Here is a 24,519-nt window from a genome sequence, read left to right as displayed (position 1 = left end):
ATATAACAGTTATATTCACTTTGGTAATACTGGGCACTAGGATATTGTTTCACATCCTGTGAAACAGTTTGAATTTCCACTCATTAACACCGTCTTCAAAATTGTAATAACGAATTCTGGAAACTTCAACAGCTGTGAGTCGTAGTTCACCAAGTGTACTATCTGAAGGTTATCTGATGTTTTCACCAAATATTGGGAACTAAACCCTATCTCACAGTACCTGAACTGTGAAGGTCCTGGGTATAATGAAAAGCGAGTATGCTTGTCGTGAGCGGCGACTAACGGCCCGGGTGATCAGGATCGCTGACTTGGTGGACACATGTCATCGGTTCCCATTTGAGCAAATCGATGCTCATGCCGTTGATCACTGGATTGTCTGGTCCAGACTCGATTATTTACAGACCGCCGCCATATAGCTGGAGTCAGTGAGTGAGTGAGTTAAAATTTATCGTCACACCGTGACGAGAACAATTAATGTCATACATAAAAGTACACTTAAATGAACACTTAAATTAAATATATGCGTATTGTAGAAATCTGTCAACGAAGGACAGTAAAACATCTAGAATATCACAACTTGAACTAGAACTAAAACTAGCATGAAAAGTTACAACTAATATCACCATTTAGACAATATAGCATAAACACAGGCTACAGATCGCCAACAACTGAAGGTAGATCACCATACTAGGGCCATATAGCTGGAACATTGAGTGCGACGTAAAACTAAACTCACTCACTATAACCGCTGAAACAGAACACTTTGCATAACACTGACTAATAACTATGTGGCTAAAACATATTAAGTAAAGATAACGTATATCTACGCTCATAGATGATACGTGAATTACAATGACTCAGCAATATCAATTAGAATGACTAGGCTCTATCAACTCCATACACGGTGAGAAGATACACACGGAATGCTGTTGCTCACATATCCATCACTTCACTCTTTTCAAATAGTCATAGCCATTCAGCATGACGTTGCGTTCTATTTTAATCTGATAACCATTCCAAATTAACGGTAAGTCGTATGACAGAAATATATCACTTTGAAGAATGAAACAGTTAAGAAGAATTCATTTCAAGCCAGGAAATCAATAAGTGAATGAGTGAAAATAACTTAAAGTAAAAGGCACTTTGGCACTATTTCAATATTTCAGCCTTATGGTGACTAAAACAGTTCAAAGCTAAGTGAGTGAGTGAGTTTAGTTTTACGCCGCACTCAGCACTATTCTAGCTATATGGCGGTAATCTGTAAATAATCGAGTCTGGACCAGATAATCCAGTGATCAACAACATGAGCATCGATCTGCGCAATTGGGAACCGATGACATGAGTCGCCTCTTACGACTAGCATAGTCGCCTTTTATGGCAAGCATGGGTTGCTGAAGGCCTATTCTACCCCGACGGCCTAATTTCAAAAGACAGTAACGCAACTACACTCAAATATTACTGAGGACATTTCAACGTAAACTAGGGCTTGAGTGAGTGAGTTATTATTTAACGTCACATCGGCAATATTGCAGCTATATCGTAAACTAGGGCTTAAGATCAACAACAAATGAAGGTAGATCACCATACTAGTAACCATGGGACTTAACTTTAACACCGGTTGAAAACGTGTCAATTACTTGCATCCATTTACACAAAACTTGTCAAATTTCTGTCATTGTTTTTGTACAATATGGTTGTAAATGAATGACATACTGGTATGTGCACTCTGTGCAAATGTTAATGTACTTATGGGTCACGTGGCCCAGAATATAAATAAACTTGTCACTTGTCCTTTGTCACACTTTAGCTTCTGTTTCGTTGTGTATGGATTTGTCTGCTTGGAAGTTTATTTTGTTAGGTCGGTTTGAAGTTAGTTAAAATAAAATAATATTACCCATTAACCATTGTCTAAAACGGAATCAAAAGCTTTGTTTCTCTACACCTGTTCAATGTTGACTCTCTTCACTAAGGCATTCACCGCGTTAGTGATCCAGTCTACACTTAAAAACCTGACGTTAATTGAATAATTGCTCCAGAGAAGGGACAGCTCACAATGATTGTTGACTGAAATATACAACAGATGCCATTATCAGTGCATGCACGTGAACATTAACTAATTAGCATGGCACCACTAATGGCACCATAAAGCAATTTACAAAGGAATGGTAAGGAATGAGGGAAAACCACAGGTGCTGTTAGAAAACTGCATAAAGAATTGACATAATAAATTGTTGCTTAAAGTGTAAATATGTAGCTATCAATTCTATTTATTTATTAAATGATAATTAACAATAGTGAGTGGCCTGTAACTTTTTTGAGCGAGTGTGTTTAAATTAACGTCACATCGGTAGTATTTCAACTATACCGTGACGAAAACAATCCATTCATTAAACCAAAATGAATCTGTACAATATACGCCTGTCATCGAAGGACAGTGAAATACAGAAATATATCACAGATTTGTTTTAAAACAAGTATATGGCAATAAAATATGTTATTTATAAAATAATACAAAATAACAAGCTAGCGATCGCCAGCTGCAGCAACTGAAGGTAGATCACCACACCAGGGACCATGGAAACTTATAATACTGTTGCTTCCTACATGGACCCAATCTGGATTTACAATCTCTTCAGGCGGTGGCGATATTTTAGAAATTTAGTTAAAAATAGATATAAACATACTTTAAATGAAATACGACTTATATACCCAATCAGTGGAACAATAGTTTTACGGCATTTCAACCCCCGTACAGCAAAAATCAATCTGTGTTATTAAGGATATTCTATATAGTTATCAAAAACATTAGTTGTACCATTTATGAATTAAGTCTATAAAGTTTACAAAAATATGATAAAATAAGAATTAACGTAACTGAAAATTAAATAAAAACGCCCTTTGCTGTTCTGTCAAAATAATATTTATCCCCTGTGCCAGGGCACCATAAATGAATCTGATTTCATAAGTACAAACATACGAACTGTTGGTAAAGTGTTCTCCTTTTGTGTCGCAAATTGCGTGATAATTCAAATCATGTTCGGTTTGTTTGACAGGAACCCAGCACAGAGTGCAACATTGATTCATCTATCAACAGCCATGATGTCTCTATGGGTTTACATATGTATGAAATGAATTCCCGGATAGAGTTCAGCCGCGTGAAACGTTGAAAAAATAATGCGATTGTGCGTCACAGGACGTACGAGAAATGTATAATCAATGGAAAAGAGAAAGAGAAAAGGACAACTTATTCTGCTTTGAAAGTAATCAACATGTCAGTTTAACTTCAAACAAAAAATATGTATAGTGAGGAGTAACAGAGGCAGACAGTGTTTGAAAGGTTGACGGATGTAATGCTTGTGTCGTTTTTGCAGCGTCAGAATTCGAAAGTCAGATCATTAAATGAATAACATTTAATGGTACAGAATTTTGATGTGTAGATTGCTGGTGAAGGAGCAAGAAGTAGCCAAGAAACGTCATGTTGTAAAATAATTTTAAAAAGTTGTAAATCCATACCATACATTGTCATCATACCTTTTGCTTCTTAATGCCCATCAGTTACTGCATTTTGAAATGAAATAAAATTTAGATTGCCAACTGAGACTGTTAGTGGATGTATCCTCAAAGGATTACTGCAAACTTCTTGTACTCCTGAGAAGACACGTAAGTCTCCAAACTTTCTAGAACATTAAAACTTACTGAATTTTAAAACGTAGTTTGTTTGGGATGTTAAATTTCGCTGACAATTATCGTTGACATGACCAATCCATCGATGAGGTTTAAGAAACTAAAAGAAACAAAATGATTCTTTCAGCTAATACATTAATTTCAGCGCTTAAATGTAACTTTTGTGAATTCTTAACTACAGAATTTCAAGACTTTCAATAACAGCTCTTTGTCAAATTACACAATAACAATGGTCAAAATATTCAAAATGAGAATTTGTACATGTGATATTCAAATGTCACATAAAATATTTGTGTTGCCATACAGAAAGGTTTCGCAGACAGCCAAGTGACCATGAAGGTAGCACGCTGAATCAGCCTTTGCTTAAACCTTTTGTGCAAGGGTTAGGTCATGTGCTCATAAATATTGAAAGTGAGGCTATGCATATATAGATTAAATCTGTAAAGGTTTTGGACATTACGCTGGATTAGAACCCTAGCAATCTGGATCACAAGTCAAGTGTGTTAACCACTAGGCCACCATACAATACGTTCATGCATGCCTGGTTTAACATTCTGAACACAACTGCATATAAAATAATTTGTATTTAGCATTAACACTGCCCTAGTGCTACATAAAAGGAAAGCTAAACCACCCCCTCCTCAATCAAGGCTAGATTTCTCCACGTAAAATACGTACGAGCCATTTGAGGCCTACGGATCAAAAGCCAGATGATATCCTTACTAAATGAGCAATACATTGTCACAATCGGATCATTATTTCAAAAGTTTTGTTTCAATAAATAAATTTTGACAAAACGTTCAAATGTAGTCCTTGTGAATAGTAAGAAGAGGAATTACACTGCGGGGTCACTACTGCGACAATAACTGAGGGGAAAAACAGCAAGATCCAGGATTCCAATCACACAGATTGGCAGAAGTGTACGATCCGATACCCATACCCAGTTCAAAATTAACATTAAGGTGTTGTGTGCGTGTGTGTGTGTGTGTGTGCGCGTGTGTGTGCGTGCGTGCATGCGTGTGTGTGTTACAGTCATTTCGGGAATTCAGTCATTTCATGAAATGACTAGGAATGCTCTGAATGCCCACCAAGCAGCTGAGTGCAGATCCAGTTAACTTGGTTATTCTCGCATGCAGTCTGAAGAACACCTGAACATGTACCAGGTAGCATTTATCCACACCAGATTGTAATGAAACGTGATTTTTCCTCGTATCCAGAACAAGGACCACAACGTGTGACGCCAATTACTGTTGCCATCCACCGTGACTGTGCTGAGAATAATAATTTGGATTGATTCAGTGTATTGTTCGAACATTTCCTCAGTAAAAGCAGATTCTAGCCATCGAAGCATATACGTTTCTCCGTCATCTAACTGGATTCTTTTCAGCTGACAAGCTCAATAGAGAAGAAGTGACCGTACAGCCTTAAATATTTGTCTTCCCGTTTCCATGTGACTACACTGTGCTGACACAAAACGCATTTGTCATTCAGTTGTCTGATGCCAAGAGGCATCTATAATGACTCTTGGCCAACAGCTGTGGGGCAAGTGGCGAACAGACATATGCATTTTGTTATGTTGTTATTCCGTGGGTAAGTAGAATCCATATGTCTTTGTCTTGTTTTCTTTTTAATGTTTTAATGTGATAATATAGTTATTTTGGTGGCCAGGACATTGTCATTTTAGGAGGCCGCGTGTACATCCTCTGCAGCTACGATATAATATTTCTATCCACAATTAACATTCTGTCGTTCTTTTGATATGGGAAATACAATATTAGCTTTTTGGTTTTGCTGCCAGAGTAACTGAGCTATATTCTCGCTAGATCACGGCCAGGACCACAGGTTATTGGTTTCACACATGTCCACCGTGACAACCAATCATGTTTACATATAGTGGTATATATACCAACGCAGAATATCATGAAATGTGTCCAGTCTTATGATCTCAGAACTGAAACAGTGAGTGAGTGAGTTAATATTTATCATCACATCGGCATTATTTCAGCCATATTGTAATAAATAAAGATATTGTATAGCAAAGAAAAAAAACAGAAGCTAAAACTCTGTTAACGAAGAACATTAAAGCCGATAGTGTATCACAGATGTCCATACAAATCTAGGAATCAAATCAAAAACATTTTAACAAGAATGTGACAATGTGAAAACAGGCTATCGTTTGCCAGCAACTGAAGGTAGGTCACCATACTAGGGAGCATGGTACTAGGGTACTTACAGTACATTTGCTTCGCGCATGAACCCTAGCTGGGTGTACACCATCCCTTCAGCTGTTAGCAATTTAGATAGTTATATATATATATATATATATATATATATATATATATATATATATATATATATATATATATATATATATATATATATATATATATATATATAACTGTATCTAAATTAGATATGTATATGTAAGTTACAGTTATATATATATATATATATATATATATATATATATATATATATATATATATATAACTGTATCTAAATTAGATATGTATATGTAAGGATATGTATATATATATATATATATATATATATATAACTGTATCTAAATTGCTAACAGCTGAAGGGATGGTGTACACCCAGCTAGGGTTCATGCGCGAAGCAAATGTACTGTAAGTACCCTAGTACCATGCTCCCTAGTATGGTGACCTACCTTCAGTTGCTGGCAAACGATAGCCTGTTTTCACATTGTCACATTCTTGTTAAAATGTTTATATATATATATATATATATATATGCAAAAAACATGGAACGTTTTAATTTACTATGAATGTTTTGGGACTTACGTACCCCCCACTCCCCAACCACCACTTTGAGGATACAGTCCATGTCAATGGAGATTTTGTCATACTTTAAAATGACAAGACTTAGTAATCACAATTCATCAATTAAATCAATGTCTTTAAAATATGATGAAAACTAACAGTGTTGAAAAGATCCTTAGGGGTTTTCGCATTGAAATACTTATCCCTTATGATGGAGAATTCAAGACAGTCAAGGACATGTTTGACCGTGATTCTCTCATCACAAGGGATACAAAATGGAGCTCTTCACCTTTCAACAAGTATTTGCGGGTGTAACGCTTATGACTAATGCGACATCGTCGCATGATGACCTCCTCAAATCTAGATTGATCTTATCATTGGATGCGTGCATAAAGTGAAAAGGACATAACATATATATTTGGACCAAACCCATCTGTAAAATGGAAGACGTTCATTCTTTAACCAGTGGCCTCCATTACGATATCCTGTGTATGAAAGCTTTGCCAGATAAAATTGTGTGAAGTTACCTGGCATATACAACATGTAAAATAATGCCAAGTTCATGTATGATTGCACAGTGTGTTGGATGTTGGCCTATTCATGAACACTAAAACATTCCTGAAAGTATTCAATAACTTCATTGGCCGCATTATCTGAGCTCTAAATTATGCAAGAATGTCAGTAGTCTGCATACCCTTCCCGCTATGTAAACGCCACATTGCTAGGTCTGACACAAACAATGAATGGAATAAGAGAAACTTCAAATTTTTAATGAGTCCCATCTTTGACTATCACAGAAATAAGGGCCCCGAAAGATATATAAACCTTAACTAAAAGGGACGGAATGAAATGAAGACACCCAGGCATGAGGCTCGGCTGCGTCTTGCAGGTGCAAACTACCACATGTATTACACTTTCTTTCAGAGGATGCCAACAAATCTTTGTTCAGTCGCACCTCAAGCTAACTCCAAATCCGTAATGACAAAAATTATCAAACTGTTTTTTTTTCAGTTGATGCCACTAACAATGTTGCTGCAGGAAAGCCCGTCTACTACAGCACCTCTTACCCATCATATTCTCAACCACATTATGCTGTTGATGGAAACACAAACAGCGACTGGTACCAAGGAAGTTGTTTTGGGACAGATCATAATGACCGCGGTCCATGGTGGATGGTTGATCTTCTTCGCACATACACCATCGGCAACATCACTATCTACAACCGGGCAGATGACTATTGTAAGTATTTACTGTAGACATTCGATAACATGACTCTTCAAAACAAGTAGGGGAACTGTACTTTCAATGTACGTTGTCGATATTGGGAGATATATGGGACTGAATCAATGTTGATACAATAATGTGAAATGTTTTGAGAATGTATCACCACATGGATTTCATTCAAAGGAAAGCTGTTCGTTCAGTTATCCTACTTGTTAGGTGACTAGAGTATGACCTGAAAATTTCAGGTTTACAATTTTCAATCAGTAGTCTGCGATTTGACCCTGAAAAACCTGACCATGCACAGATGTTAGCAAATTATCGGAAAATATGGTCTACAGTGATTTTTTCGACCTGCCTGAAAAAACGTCAAGATTCATAATGACATCCCATGCACGTGTAGGAGGCTTCCACGTTGTGCACGTGAAATGATGGTGCATACACAAGATGAATGTCATTGTAACGTTCCTCAATGGGTTTTCTTTCTAACAGACTTCAAAGTTCAGGTTCCCCTACTTATTGTTAAGAGTATAGAAAAAATGTCCCGTTACATAAAACTTAAATCACTGAAAATCACAGTTATGTCAGATCCAGTGATAAGTGTTTGGATGCATTAATCGTTTTCCCTCACTTAATTATCTGTCAGGGTGTGAGCTAACTGAAACCCCGAATCATATCCCGCAATAAAAGTACAATGTTTAGTGGAGCATCTCTTTATTGTTTGGCACTTTCGCATTTGTACCTGGATGAAATTTTACGAGAATATTAGGTTTACAGTGAACTGAATGGGACCTCTTCGTTATGGTAGTTTATCCCAACTGTAGTTCGTGTCATCCTTTTTGACTCGCATGTACAACATGTTTCCGGGACCGACAAAAGTTCCTCGCATCCATCAGTTAGTTATAAATGTAGTTTTCTGTAAATTAATATGCTCCAGGGGAACGCCTCCATGACGTCACAGTGGAGGTCTTCTCTGTCAATCCAGTACGATGTCCAACAGCTACTGTAGTCGAATGTAAAGAACTCCCTGGACAACTGGCTCCGGTCACCCACATAACCTGCGATCAGGAAGTTGTTGGCAGGTTCGTCAGAATCCGGAAAGAAACTGTCGATGACTATGACACCATGATGTTTTGTGAAATTGAGATAACTGGGATTGCTCTTCATTCAGGTAGGCATTTTGCTAACACCTGGTGTCACCACTGATTTTCTGTGATCCATTTTCATACCTTTCGCTGCCACATTATCCTTTAATACCAAAATGAACCTGCTCCTCGGGATAGGTAAGATCACTACACTTTGGTACCTTTTGTACTTAATGCACCGTAGTTGTGATAATATGTCGCAATTATCAATGTTAAAACAATGACCGATATGGGCTGCTAAGCAGCACTCGAGAAATCTTTGGCGCCATTTCTTATCCCATACTCAGATCACAAAAGCGTGACTAGATCTTACAATGCTTAAAGACGTGAGATACTCAAGAGGGTAAAAGTACTGTAAACTCATTGTCCTCCTGAGGGGATACGTAAGTTCAAAATCATTCAAAATTTACTTCCATTTGGGTCCTGGTGTTTGAATTCGGAAGGGCGCCAAGCCAGCCTTCTCAATTGTTGTTCATCCTATTTTCGTGATTTTCCTGTCTTCTTATCCTTGGACAACAACGCCTAACTAAATGACAACCTTCCATTTATTAGAAACAGCATTCATTTTATTACTGGGAACTCTTTCCTGACAGGCATGTATAAGAGGAGTTATAATATAAGAGGAAATCTAGTTACAGACAGATCCTCAAACAGGTTTGTCCGAAGGTCAGATTTCATTGGAGATCTCTTGTTAACTGATGTTAAAAGAAGTGGGGCACTCGCGTGGGAATAAATGTCGATTACGTCTTACTGAGTTGCCCGTCCAGATCTGAAGATTGATCACTCAGAATATAAACACCGATATTTATCAAAAGGTGAAAATCCTCTGTTTTGGTGTCCCTTGTGATGAAATCACAAACTTGTGCTGATAGACTATTGATTTTTTTCATCATATTTCAGTGTAAAAACAATGAAGGATCTCTATGGTAATCATCCTTTATATTTATTTTTACAGGAACAATTTTTATTACAATGTTTTGTAAATAGACACTTTAAATTGGGAGAATAGAATTCGTAACTGAGATTGTTAGTGGCTGTATGCCCGATACTGAATTTTACTGAATCTTCTTAATATTATAATATGCGTTCTGCTAAATGATGGCAAGATTGGTCTAAATCAGATCGAGTGGTGGTGTCAATCCAGTTTGGCTCTATGCTGGAAGCGAATGTATTGTAAGTCCCTACGGTCCCTAGTATGGTGATCTACCTTCAACTGTTGGTGATCTATGGCCTGTCTTTAGTTTTGTCAGTAGAGCTTAGATCTGTAGTCTCTCGTTGAAAGATCTTTATGTTTTAACTTCATGTATTATGAATGTGTAACTTGTGTCAGTCACAAAAGGGCTGAAGTACTGTTGATGTGACTGAAAATCATAACTCATTCACGTCATGTTTGTGACAGATTAAAGTAAATGTACTTTCCACATGTATAACAAAAATGTTTCTTATTTGGTGGGCGAGCTGGCTCAGGCGCCAGGCTAGTGATCCAGAGAGGTTGAGGTTTCGGGATCGAGCCCACCTGTAACCGGGTTTAAACACCTTGAAGTCATCTTTGTGAGCAGACTCTTTCAGTGTTGTCACAACCCCTAGTGTACAGTACACAACCCTGTGCACTTAAAGGAACCCACGAATCCGTTGGTTTATGACCAGATGGTGGCCACTTGAACACGTGCATACACCTAGTTGCGGGTACAACAACGTGCAGTAAACTTGGACAAAGTGTTGTGACTATGTGTCCCAGTCCACCCAGCTGTTAATTGGGTACCTCGTTAGGATGAGAGCCTCAATAAACTCGGTGCGCCTAGTGGCAGCAAGAGTTGTATACTCCCCAGGGAGTTGAGATTGAAATACGATGTGGTGTTGAAATGGACATCCAGTGATCGAGGGAAAAATACCATCGCCTTGAGCATGCACTAGTGCGTGGATATGTGCGTATATATATCCTATCTATCTGTCTATCTACCTATGTATGTATCTATCTATCTTATTACAAGTAATACGATATTGACCATATAATAATTGTGTTTCAAGTTTTGAAAGATACAAATAGTAGCCAAATCCCCAAAATAATCCCACCTGGATCCGAAGTCCTGGGCAGGCGGCAAACCCAGACTTCTCATTATTTTGTATCCCATTTTTGTGCTCCTTCTTTCTTATCCACTGAACAATAACGCTGGATAACAACGTACTATCAACTTTAGATTTATTACAAACATCACTCGGTTTACACTGGAGCCGATTTCCTGACAAAAATGTATAAGTGGACTTTGGCCAGGATGTTAGTCGAAGACAGCCAATTCCTCAGACAGGTTTCCAGTGACGTCAGATATCATTGGAAGATGTCATGGTAACGGACATCATGAATCTTAAACATGTATTATACCTTAGCAGGTGTTGCCCTGTATTTGCACTTTAATGAAAATATCCTTGGAATCAATCAGTGCATTGCCAATTTTCAACTTAAAGTATCGTAAAGTAACTTTCAAAGTTAAATTTCAGCTTGGGTTTTAAACGTAGTACTTTTGTTCTTTCACAATTCGGCTGAATTGTTCCCACGATCGCCAGAAGGGATGTTGTGAATTCAACTAGGGTTCATGCACGTAGCAAAGGCACTGCAAGTCCCCATGGCTCCTAGTAAGGTGGTCTACCCTCAGTTGATGATATATAGTCTGTTTTTATATGTTAAATGTTCCTGTATAGTTCAAGTATTTTATATTTCATGACTAGTTTTAAATATATACTAGTATGTGATAGTCTAATTAGTGTTACTGTCCTCTGTTGATAAACTGAATAAATTGATAACCTTGATGTAATAATAATGCCAATGCGATGTAAACTTTCAACTCGCTCGCTCACTGAACTTTCCATTTCAGCGTGTGGACACAGACTGTTTCCTGCTATTATCGGACGTCGACTGCAGCAAGCTACTCTCGCTGGAAACTCTGTTTTCGCCAACTCCCGGTCAGAATGCGTCAAGTCCTGTTATGTCTCTGAAGGATGTGTTGGTGGCAACTTTCGGAAGGAAGGCAACACCTGTGAGATGATCAGCTCACCCAGCAGCAGTGAAAGCGTTGTGTCGGATTCTCAGTGGGAATATTTCGGAAGTGATCTGTGCTAATAACCATTATGCCTGATGTGATGCACGAACATTTAAGGGAATGTGATGACCCTGCCCTTACACCATTGTTTTTCTCACCTGTCGACCATATCTAAATGAACTGGGTCATCTTCTACTTTGGCAAAATATCACAAAAACTCACAAATAAATTCATTTATCCGACACGATGGCAGAGAAGACGAAGAAGGCGCAGTCGTCTATAATCTTTATATTCGGTAAATGTATATATTTATATCAACATCAGTAGATAGTGATGTATGGCGGAGGGGTGTAACAACTCATTTCAGCCGTGGTGTGACATGAAGCGGCAAACATGAAGATCTGACAAATTGTACCGTTGCAAGTTATTTTACATCATTCACACTTACCTACATGTCGATGCCGGTGTTTAATTAGTGATCTCGTGCAACGGGCCTGGGATGCCTTATAACAGCCTTATAACTAATTTCACAGATATGTTATGAATATCATAATATCACGAAACCCTTTGACGTTTCACAGAAAGAACACAGAAATGGTACTTCCAGTAAATACATATAAACCTCAGTAGAAGATGACCAACTTCAGTTGCTGGTCGAAATCAAAGCTTACCAGATGTTAAAACATGGTATTTTTGTTCTTTGTGGGAACAGTTTAGCAGAATTTTAAAAGCACAATCTCCAGCAGCTGAAGTACCGTAGGTCCCAAAACATTCTATGTCAAATCTTTCACTTTTTAGCTGTAGAATTATATTTATTTTAATGTGTGGCTAAACGTGCATACAATCGCTATCAGCTGAGAGGATGGTGTATATCCAGCTATGCTGCATGCAGGTAGGAGAGGCACTGTAACTCCCCATGGTTGCTAGTGCTTGTCATCCCAACCCTGACCAGACGCGCCAAGAATATTTGCTCCAGCAGCGATGACCTAGAAGACGAACTCCCCCCACTTACAACATGTCTTCACCATCTTCAACCTGTATCCATCTAACCTAGTCAAGAGGGCCATCTCCAACACGCTCAAGGACAATCCCAAACTGACCAAGCAAGAAACCGCCCCTATTAGAACTAGCCTTCTTTATGTCGGCAAGACCTCCAATCAAGTCCAAAGACGCCTGATCACAAAACCTCTACAGCCAAGGCAGACAGCAAGTCAGACCTCTCAGACCATCAACAAAAATTGCCCAGTCAACGAATAAAGTTCGACCAAAAACCAGGACTTCACAAAAAGGAAACTTAGAAGCCGTCGAAATCCGCCGCCACAAACCTTTGATCAATAGAGACCAAGGATATTACATACCACCGGCCTATGAGGAACTAATCAAACCATAGACTATCTAAATATAAGCATTGTGTCTATTTGTTGTTGCTACTTAATCCCACTCACTGGCTTCATCACTAGTGCTTTTTGTTGTTTTAGTTCCCTACTGGCCTCCTCCATTTGTGTACCATTTGTTTACTCTATCACATGTTGTTAATGTAAATCCGCTGTTTGTCACAACATACCATGTATATAAAGCTTCTCACTATTTGTTTGTATTCACATTTACCTGGATAACGATGTAAGAATCTACATCGAAATAGAAGAACAAGAAGTTATAATCCATAAAGCTGTATGTTTCATTTTTCTACCTTCAGTTGCTGGCGATCTATAACCCATTTTCCATTGTATTGTCCAAACTGTTTTTTCCCACAACTTTGCAGATTCTGATATGTTTTGATATGGTCTTACAGAAACACATTATGAAAAATGCAAATTCAACTCATAAATTTAAAAAATAATGTGATGAAAAAAGCCCCCAAAATCGCAGTTCAAATGATTAACTAATTTTCCTCTAGCGCTGGGGGAAAGAAGTGTTTTAACCATTTGTGCTGTGCTGCCCCCATTGCGCATGCGCAGTGATTAGGTTCGCACGGCTTGAACTGGGGAGGCTTTTCATACAAACACAGCAAGTGATGTGTGCAAGCATTATCGCTACGGTCGAAGTTATAAAACGAGATGTTTCTTGTGTCTGCAGTAGGAAATATACTCTAGTCCCATCCATGCAGATTTACAAACCACGTTTTCAAGAAAGTGTAGCATTAGAAATACTAATTTTATTGCTAAACATTCTCAGCTTGGAACCTGAAATGGTTTAATACATGTCTATGGAAACATAGAAAAATACGTTAATTGTGACAAGCTGTCTCTGTCACTGACAAAACTCAACGTCTGTTTTATTGACACCTGTGTGTCCGTCTGCCTGTCTGTTAATGACAGTATGTAATACACAACGTCACTCATTGACCACATGCAATTTGAACTTAACGCCTATTAGACTATGCACCATAGGCAGAATATATTGATTTACGGTTCGTGCACCTGGGTTCTGTCTCTGTCACATTATGTAATTACACAGACAGGCAGGTGCGACACTTGTACTCATGACATCTTGTTATGTCTGTGAGTTGCAAACAAACTGGACCCAGTTTGCTCGGATGACTTGATCGGAGGGAAGCCGGTGCAAACTCATATTGTCAGTTTCAAGTTCTGCTTTTTACAGTTTGGAGCCACGCAGTATTTCACCATCTCAGGATTTAATGGCTGGCTCGAACGCAAACGCAGAGAGCATGTGTTTACAAAACCCAGCATCCCAATATACATTTTTTTTTATCTCAGTATTTGTAGACTGGCTGGCACATGCAGAGAGCATGTATTTACAAAACTCAACATCCCTATATATACGCAGAACAAGAAATAAGGGAACCCTCAATAATCGTAGCAATCATCAGGTTTTATTTCAGGAAATGTAGCACTCATGTGACATATAAGTCAATATCGAGTGTGACCACCGTGTGCAGCAACACAAGCACGAGATAATACGACGAATCGTTGCTCTTGTAATCTGCTGCCACTCATACTGAAGAACTGCACCATGTTCATGGATATTTGCAGGTTTTTCTACCCAAAACATCCCACAAATGCTCTATTGGCGACAGGTCAGGAGATTTGGCAGGCCATGGAAGTGTCACAATGCCTTCTTATGCCAAAAAGTCAATCACAACACGAGCTCCGTAGGGCATTATCATCTTGAAAGATAAAGTTACGTCCAGCTCTGCGGGTCATTGGAACAACAATGGGGCATACAATTTCATTGACGTAACGTTGACTTACGTGTACGAGGCGTTCTTGTCTGGCTGTTGTTTTGCGATGACGTCCACGACCAGGCCTCATGTTGACGTCACCAGTCTGACGGAGAGCAACAAGCCGGGAGATGACGCTTTTGGACTTGCTAAAGAACCCGGCTACATGGTTCTGAGAATCTCCAGACTGTAGCATCCCTATGCATTGCCATTTTTGTGCTGACGTCAAGTACTGCCGTGGTGGCATTTTGTGAGCTCTTACACTCGCATGCATGTCATGGCTTAAGTACTCTTAACAACATACAATGCACGTGTGCTAGTGATGTGCATGTATTTAACAATACCGTGTTCTGTGTGTTCAATTGCTCTGTTTGGGGGGTTCAGGTTTTAGAGTTATTGCGATGCAAAGTTACCCTGTCGTATCGGGTCAGAGAAAATGAGTGTAGGGGTTCCATTAATTTTTGGGCCACGTATACATTTTTTAATGGATAACAACTTCTTTTGTATATGATGCGACGTTCCGGTATGGATTCTTACACCGTTATCACACATGCTGACAACTATGTATGAATCCGCACTCCACCGTCGCATCATATACAATGAAAGAAATTGTTATCCATAACAAATCTTACTCTCTTATTACTCACCATACTTCAGGAATACCAGTTTAGCAGATCATCTCTATATACACACACTGAGGCTTCTGCGCATCAGCAAATAAACCAGCCAATGAAAAATCTTTCTTACACTTGAGTGCACACCCATCCGCTCTGACCGGGTTTCATCTCCCGGGTGCTTCGTTTCGAGGATAGTAAACATAAGTACAAAATGTTACCCTTTTCATTCGTGATTGTAGGCTTATAAGTTTGTCTGTTTGGTTTTTCAACAATCAGCAATGTATGTTATTTGTCCTGAATAAGTGATAATTGTGTTTTAATTATGTTTGTTTGTTGGGATTGCATCTGACCTTTAAAGTTTTTTCATTCATTTCACAACTAGTTTTAAACTATATATCTGTGATTATTCTACTCTCATTCGTTGACAAGCTTTATACTTTGTTTATAATAAATACTTATATATAACTTGATACTGTCACGGTATGGCTGAAATTCTGGCGATTTCACTTAAACTTTTAACTAAGTCACTTACCCTCTTTAATTTAAAAGTAGATGAAAGGCATGAAATGCAAGTTTTACTCTTTTGTCCGTTTAAACGCCTCGGTTAGAGCTGAATTATTTACTTGTTGCAGCAAGTTAGAGGGGTTTGGTATATGGTCCACAAAGAATCAGTGCTATTCTTTCACTTAACCTAATATGAACAGTGCACGAGTCAGAATTAACATACTTCTCATGAGATATTTTATACAAATGATACAAGTTTGAAAGATATTTTAGCCTTTGTACATTGTCTTAGTGTCAGAACGATTGGTTGTACGAAGGGAGACAAAAATAAGCTTAACTTTTAATCTGTCTACATGTCCGGGTCACCCGTTGCCTTATAGCGAATAGAACATTCCCTACTTTACTCTGACGGACAAACAGCAACCGCGGCATAGGCCCACAAGGGATCATTTACAAACGTTCATTTGCTGTCGAGTTAATCAGTTCACAGGTGAAATCTTGACTGTGGAAGTTCCAGCCAAAACAGGCAGCATGAAAAATGCAAGCTCTCACGCAGTCAAAGTGGGAATCCACAAACACAACTTCTGGTCCAGTGAGTGGCCGTCTGAGACCATTACTTACAGGTATGGCTCTCTTCTCACACCCTAGAAATGACAACATCATACTAAATGTCGCACTTAGTTACTGGTCATCTCTCTCTCTCTCTCTCTCTCTCTCTCTGCGTGTGTGTGTGCGTGAGAGAGTCATGGCTTTAAGGGAGGATCGCCCATTTTCTTTTGGGGAGGTGGAGGAGGGGGTTGGGGTGGGTCGTCAACTTTGTACACATGTTCTGGAGAGAAGTTTATTGATTTTGTGCATGACAAGCAGGAGTGGGCACTTACTTTGTACATTAATATTTTTCAAGTAGGTGGGGCAGCATTCACATTGTACATGCAATTCCATAGAAATAATACCTCCACTCCCCCTCCCTCGGCCATATAATATTTACGGTGTCTTATTTCTGTTACAGGGGATAGGGCACAGGAATATTTTCTTCCAAAATGTTGTAGTTTCACATCTATGTGTCTCGTACGTTAGCTTTATATATCTTTTTAATTGAAGCAAATGATCACAGAATTATTGACATCTAACATGGGTGTATTTGTTTTAGCTGAGCAGCCCTTTATACACATGTACGTTTACATGTTGTGGAGATCTTAAACACGATCTTAAACATACAAGTATTTTCAGAATCGCTAAATAATTTCAAGGTGCCCAAACTCATCTGACTACTTTGGAAAACTATACTTTGGCTGAAGTAAAAATTTCGACATTTCACTGTCATTGCATAGGCACAAACGTTGACTGGATTGCACCAATATCACATTTGAACAATATAATCATTAATCATAATGGGATGCAGTATGGGTGTTTATGGAGTCAACCGAAATATGATAAGTTGTCTTGTAAATGTTTAGTCATTTCATTAAGTATATACCATCATATGATACAGTACTTTTGTCGTGGAATAACCTATAACATTACAACTCATAATGAATAATAGTTGCCAGTCAGCAATCATCATAATCATCAGCAGGACCATCTTCAACATCTCTGAACCATGTGAAGAACGCTATTTATCTACCTGGAAGGTGAGGTGAATAAACATCAACCCATCTCCCCCTCGTGACGTGTGTGTGTGTGTGTGTGTGTGTGTGTGTGTGTGTGTGTGTGTGTGTGTGTGTGTTTTTGTGTTACAGTCAGATTGTGAATTCAGTCATTTCGTGAAATGACTACGAGGGTCAGCCATTTCGCGACACTTTGTTTTTCACTCTGTCTGAATCCCACCAAGCAGTTGAGTGCAGTTCCAGTTAACTTGGTTATTCTCGCATGCAGTCTGAAGAACGCCTGAACATGTACCAGGTAGCGTTTATCCACACCAGTTTCTAATGAGAGGAAACATGGTTTTTGCTCGTATCCAGAACAAGGACCACAACGTATGACGCCAATTACTGTTGCCATCCACCGTGACTGTGCTGAGAATCAGTTTGATCGATTCTTTGTGATGCTTTATAATACATGATAGCATTGTAGCTGATCAGTGACTGTATTTCGTACTGGTATTATAAGTACTATTAGTTGAGATAACCGGATAAACGTAATTACTTTAAATATATAATTTTAAAATCAAGTTTTGTATATCACACGAGTCTCCAGCCAGGCTTTTCAGGTTTCACAACCAAATGGCGGACTCCAGGGGTGTTTTCTTCAATGACAGCGGCTTTATTGGTTACACACACACACACACACACACACACACACACACACACACACAAACAAACAAGTTACCAGTCCATATAGCCAAGGTACTGGTTAGGCCAACGAACCGACCTGTACGTCTTGTTAAGACGGCCGAGAAGCTCAGTTCTGCTCTGTCCATCGGCTGGGGTGCTGTTATACCCATTTCCCAGCACCCGGACCATGTATCAGCCAGTGTTCATTAGAACTACTAGTGTCATTCTGTCTATCATCGCTGACGGTTGATGGATATCATCATGTGATATCAAGTTGTTAATTGACGTTTTATATCGGCTAGCGTCATCCTGTCCATCACTGTCGACGAATGGCGATAAGCAGCATGCAATAGCAAGTTATTAATTGCAGTTGCATATCAAGTAGTTTCTTCCTGTCCATCTCTGTCGATAACTGGTGATCATTAACACCGATAGCAAGTTGTTGATTGCCTCCTGGACTTGACCACCGACTGACACACCTGGTCGGCTTACTTTGTTGCAGTAGACTAAAATCACTAGTGTATCACCGATATCCATACAAATCTAGGAATCAAATCTAAAACAATTTAACAGCAATTGCCAGCAACTGAAGGCAGATTACCATACAAGGGACTACGGTGACGTACAGTGCATTTGCTTCCTGCATGGTCAGTAGCTGGATGTGCACCATCCGTTCAGCTGTTAGCAATTCAGATACAGTTAGCCATGGAGACAAAAGACACATATGCAAAGATTAAAAACATGGAAAGTTTTAATTTACATGGAATGTTTCAGAAGTTACGGTGCCTCTCCATTACTTTAAGTACTTCTCTGACCTACTGACCGCTAAATCATGCAAGCATGTCAGTAGTCTGCATACCCTTCCCGCTTTGTAAACGCCACTTTGCTAGGTCTGACACAAACAATGAATGGAATAAGAGAGATATCAAATCTTTAATGAGTCAAAACAATGACTATCAGAGAAATAATGGCCCGGTAGATTTTATAAACTTTAACTGAAAGGGATAAAATGAAGAAAGACACCCAGGCAAGAGGTTACGTCTTGCAGGTGCACACTATCAGATGTGTCACAACAAATCTTTGTTCAGTCGCACCTCAAGGTACGATCAGATCAGTAATGGCAAAAATTATCAAACTATTTTTTCAGTTGATGCCACTAACAATGTTGCTGCAGGAAAGCCAGTCTACTACAGCACCTCTTACCCATCATATTCGAAACCACATCATGCTGTTGATGGAAACACAAACAGCGTCTGGTACCAAGGAAGTTGTTTTGGGACAGATCATAATGACCCCAGTCCATGGTGGATGGTTGACCTTCTTAGCGCATACATCATCAGCAACATCACTATCTACAACCGGGCAGATGACTATTGTACGTATTTACGATATAGACAAAATATCCTAGTAAACTGTATTTAAATGACGAAAACCAAAGTTATGTCAGATCCAGTGATAGGTGTTTGGACCCAATTATCACTGCGATTAGTTTTTTTTTTAATTTGTTGATTTCGCCAAAGTACTAAACGCACATTGTTATCGTTTTCCCTCACATAATTATCTGTCACGGTGTGAGATAACTGCAGCGCCGAATTGTATCCCTCAATAAACATTCATTGTTTAGTGGATCATCTCTTTATTGTTTGGCACTCTCGTATTTGTACCTGGATAAAATTTTACGAGAATATTTGGTTTACAGTGAACTGAATGGGACCTCTTCGTTATGGTAGTTTATCCCAACTGTAGTTCGTGTCACTATTTTTTACTCACATATGTAGTAATTTTCTGTACATTAATATGTTCCAGGGGAACGTCTCCATGACGTCACAGTGGAGGTCTTCTCTGTCAATCCAGTACGATGTCCAACAGCTACCGTAGCCGAATGTAAAGAACTCCCTGGCCAACTGGCACTGGTCACAAACATAACCTGTGATCAGGAAGTTGTTGGCAGGTTCGTCAGAATTCGAAAAGAAACCGTCGATGGAGATGACACCATGATGCTTTGTGAAATTGAGATAACTGGGATTGCTCTTCATTCAGGTAGGCATTATCATACATAACTTTCACTGCCACATTTTGCCTTACTATCAAAAGGAACTAGCTTCTGGGGATAGCTAAGATCAGTATTCTTTAGTACGTTTTGTACTTAAAGCAACTTAGTTGTGACAACATGTCCCAATTATTAATGGTAAAAACAATGGTCGATATGAGCTGCTTAAGCAGCACTTAAGAAATCTGTGACACCATTTCTTATCCCATACTCAGATCACAAACGCGTGACTACATCTTACAATGCTAAATAGGTGGTGGGATACTCAAAAGGGTTAAGGTGCTGTACTGTACTGTAAAATTATTGTCCTCCTGAGTGAATACGCAAGTTCAAAATTATTCAAAGTTAACTTAATCCCATTTGGGTCCTGGTGTTTGAATTCCACAGGGCGCCAAGCCAGGCTTCTCAAATTTTGTTCATCCCATTGTTTGGGATTTTCCCGTCTTCTTATCCTTTGACAACAACGCCTAACTAAATGACACTTTTCGATTTATTAAAAACGGCATTCCTTATATTATTGACAACCATTTCCTGACAGGCATTTAGAAGAGGACTTCTAATATAAGATGAAATCTAGTTACAAACAGGTTTGCCCTAATGTCAGATTTCATTGCAATGCTGAAGACGTTGGGCACTTAAGTAGGTATAAGTAAATTGCATACACTAAAAGCAACTATCGATTACATCTACTTGCGGTGTCCGTCCACATTAGAAGAGGTCATTATGCGACGATGTTGCATTGGCCACGCAGGATATAAACACGGATATTTATTAAAAGGTGAAGATCCTGTGTTTTCGTGAAAGATTTAAGATCAAGCTTGTCCTGATTAACTAAATTGATTTTATCATCATGACGGATACATAATGCGTATAAAAATGACGAAGGGTCTGTTTAGAAATGTTGATTATCGTTAAATAATATATATATTTTTAAAGAACTATTTCATTACTATGTTTCGTAAATAAATTCTTTAACATTGTTAGAACAGGTTTAGTAACTAAGATTGTCCCTGTATTCCCGAAGGGGCTGACCCGTGAAGGTCCCGGGGTAGAATAGGCCTTCAGCAACCCATGCTTGTCGTAAGAGGCGACTAACGGGATTGGGTGGTCAGACTAGCTGACTTGGTTGACACATGTCATCGGTTCCCAATTACGCAGATCGATGCTCATGTCGTTGATTACTGGATTGTTTGGTCCAGAATCGATTATTTACAGACCGCCACCATATAGCTGGAATATTGCTGAGTGCGGCGTAAAACTAAACCCACTCACTCACTCCCGAAGGGAGCTTAAGTACTGTAAAGTCACTGCCCTTCTGAGAGGATACGTAAGTTCCATAACATTCAAAGTGTATTTAATCTTATATCCTTAATCTTAGAATATGCGTTCTGATAAATTACCACCAGATTTGTCCAAATCAGCTGGAGGGATGGTGTAAATCCAGTTTGGCTCCATGGAGAAAGCGAATGTTCTGTAAATAGATGTATTTTAATGATTGGTAGTTTAGATTTGTAACTAGAATTGTTAGTGGCTGTACCCTCAAAGGGGGTTGAAGTATTGTAAAATTATTGTCCTCCTGAGAGGGTACGTAAGTCCACAAACATTCAAAGTAAATTCTAAATTTCCAGGTTTTTTAATCGTAGAATAAATGTCTTTTTATTGTATGGCTAGATTTCACAAATTGCTGACAACTGAGGGGATGATGTAAATCCAGCTAGGGTCCATGCAGGTAGCAAAAGTACTGTAAGTCCCCATGGTCTCTAGTACGGTGATCTACGCTCAGTTGTTGGTGACCTATGTAGTCAGTATTCAGTGTCTGTTGTCATCTATAGTTAAATCACTAGATTTAGACCTGCATCTCTGAAGGTCTGTGTAATTTAATTAATTCTTAATGTCCTTAGTTGACAGATTTTTATGGTTTAAATCAGTTATTATGAATCTGTTACTTGTTTCAGTCATGTTTATGACAGATTATCGAAAAACCATCTTCTACAACGAATATGGCAAAGGTGTTATTTTGACCATATTTGTACTCTCCACATATATAACGAAAATGAATTTTCTTCTTTTAGATAATACATTACTGACCAAAAATAATTGTTTCTTAAGGTTTTAAAAATACAAAATGTAGGCAAATTCCAAAAATAATCCGACCTCGGTCCACAGTCCTGGTCAGACGGACGCCAAGCTAGCCTTCTCAATTTGTTATCCCATTTTTGTGCCTCTTCCTGACATGCATTTATACGTGGACTTTGGCCAGGGTGATTAGTCGAAGAAAGCTGTTTCGTCACACGCTTTCAAACAGGTTTGCAATGATCTCAGATTTCATTGAAGATCTCTTCTGAAGTGACATTAGGTATTTTAAACATGCATTCTACCCCAGCAGATGTTGCCCTAAACTTGCACTTTAATGCCACTTTGTCAACTTTGCATTTCAGTGTGTGGACCCAGACCGTTTCCTACTATGATCGGACGTCGACTGCAGCAAAGTACTCTTGCTGGAAAACCCGTTATCACCAACTCCCGGCTAGAATGCGTCAAGTCCTGTTATGTCACGGAGGGATGTGTTGGCGGCAACTTCCGAAAGGAAGACAACACCTGTGAGATGATCAGCTCCCCCAGCAGCACTGAAATCGTCGTGACAGATTCTCAGTGGGAATATTTCGGACATGATCTGTGCCAATAATCAGGACACTCCTTCATTATGTTGAATGTGATGCACCGACACTCAAGGGAATAGGATGACTCTGCCCTTACACCATTAAACTAGGTGATTTTCCACTTTGGCAAAATATCACAAATCTCCAAAACAAATTCATTAATCCGACACCTCGGTGGAGAAAGAAGGCGCAGTAAAAATCTGTATATTCGGTAAATATATATGAACTTCGGACGTTTGGACGTGGGGCGTGACATCAGGTGGCCAGCATGAAAACTGCACAAATTTTACAATTGCAAGTTTTTTTTACATCATTCATGCTAACATACGTGTTGGTGCCAGTGTTTACCTAGCGATGTCGCGCAGTGCCTTGTAATTGATATTTCAGATATACTTTTAATACTACGATATCATGAACCTTTTTGATAGCGAAGAAAGTACACAGACAAGGTACTTACATGTAAAATATATATGAACCTCGGTTGATGACCTTCAGTTGTTGGCAGTTTATAGCCCATTTTTATATTGTATTATCCTCTATAGTTAAGCTTAATTACTACTTTTAAATGGATATCTGTGATCTACTAGTGGCATTACTGTTCTTCGTCAGCAGGGTTTTAGTATCTAATTTTCTTAATATACAAAGTAATTATTAATTTTTCTCGTCACGATATGGCTGATATATTGTGTTGAAAATGTCAGTCACTCACCCTTACACCCTTCTCTGAATGTTGTCAAATCACGAACAAGTGAGTCAGTTTGGTTTCACCTCACTTTGACCAGTATTTCTGTTATATCACGGCGTTTCGCGTCCATATGTTTTTGTATTCAGTTGTAGTTATATAGCAGCATACCCCTATTTGTGATTTTCATCAACGTGGTAGACGTATGAGACCTACTTCACTTCGAAATCCCCTCCCACTTTAGATACGCCGCGACACATGAAATCTGGAAATTCGGAACACCCCAGCAAAGCATCGTATCTTTAGGCAACAAACCAAGATTCTTCATACCAAGATCAACCATGTTAAAAATAGGACAGGTCAGAAAAGCATGCTCTATCACTGTGTTCCCGTCTATAACATATGAATTTCAATTTGAATGTATTTTGGGCCGACAGCACTTTACTGGATTAAACTGTCTGTCTGTCTTTGGTTCAGTTATCACCAGGTTCATCGTTCTGAGCGTACCTCCACCCTTGTGTTGTGTGAACATCGTTTTATCTATATATATTCACTCGAAATTCACCTTCAGAAGGAACAAGAATGTACTCAGACACCTCGTATAGATAAGTAATATGAAGCAGATTGCGCGCCTAACATGGCCGTACGAAGAGAATATTTATTTATCTATGTGTCACAGGCCAT

General features: G+C 38.8%; 2 protein-coding genes across 2 annotated transcripts; both read left to right on the top strand.

Annotated features, from left to right (window-relative positions):
• The first annotated feature begins 5,198 nt into the window (after nucleotides 1–5,198).
• LOC137265782 (uncharacterized) lies at nucleotides 5,199–12,135 on the top strand. Its single transcript, XM_067801239.1, has 4 exons — nucleotides 5,199–5,274; nucleotides 7,479–7,706; nucleotides 8,626–8,859; nucleotides 11,704–12,135. Exons 1-4 carry the CDS (start codon nucleotides 5,202–5,204, stop codon nucleotides 11,946–11,948), a joined length of 780 nt encoding a protein of 259 aa, XP_067657340.1. The 5' UTR covers nucleotides 5,199–5,201; the 3' UTR covers nucleotides 11,949–12,135.
• Nucleotides 12,115–23,239, top strand: LOC137265025 (uncharacterized). Its single transcript, XM_067800352.1, has 4 exons — nucleotides 12,115–12,163; nucleotides 19,591–19,818; nucleotides 20,250–20,483; nucleotides 22,932–23,239. The coding sequence occupies exons 1-4, from the start codon at nucleotides 12,115–12,117 to the stop codon at nucleotides 23,177–23,179; spliced, it is 759 nt and encodes a 252-aa protein (XP_067656453.1). The 3' UTR covers nucleotides 23,180–23,239.
• The last annotated feature ends 1,280 nt before the right edge of the window (nucleotides 23,240–24,519 follow it).

The sequence above is a fragment of the Haliotis asinina genome, chromosome 15 (assembly GCF_037392515.1).
Source record: "Haliotis asinina isolate JCU_RB_2024 chromosome 15, JCU_Hal_asi_v2, whole genome shotgun sequence".
NCBI lineage: Eukaryota > Metazoa > Mollusca > Gastropoda > Lepetellida > Haliotidae > Haliotis > Haliotis asinina.
This window is presented reverse-complemented; position numbering and strand designations above follow the sequence as displayed.

What these genes read in the sequence shown, in the direction of transcription:
- LOC137265782 (XM_067801239.1), top strand. Translation starts at nt 5,202, where the DNA reads ATGACTCTTGGCCAACAGCTGTGGGGCAAGTGGCGAACAGACATATGC. An exon ending in GTTATGTTGTTATTCCGTGG is followed by an intron (nt 5,275 to 7,478) that starts GTAAGTAGAATC and finishes TTTTTTTTTCAG; the next exon opens with TTGATGCCACTAACAATGTT. An exon ending in CAACCGGGCAGATGACTATT is followed by an intron (nt 7,707 to 8,625) that starts GTAAGTATTTAC and finishes AATATGCTCCAG; the next exon opens with GGGAACGCCTCCATGACGTC.
- LOC137265025 (XM_067800352.1), top strand. Translation starts at nt 12,115, where the DNA reads ATGGCAGAGAAGACGAAGAAGGCGCAGTCGTCTATAATCTTTATATTC. An exon ending in GTCTATAATCTTTATATTCG is followed by an intron (nt 12,164 to 19,590) that starts GTAAATGTATAT and finishes CTATTTTTTCAG; the next exon opens with TTGATGCCACTAACAATGTT. An exon ending in CAACCGGGCAGATGACTATT is followed by an intron (nt 19,819 to 20,249) that starts GTACGTATTTAC and finishes AATATGTTCCAG; the next exon opens with GGGAACGTCTCCATGACGTC.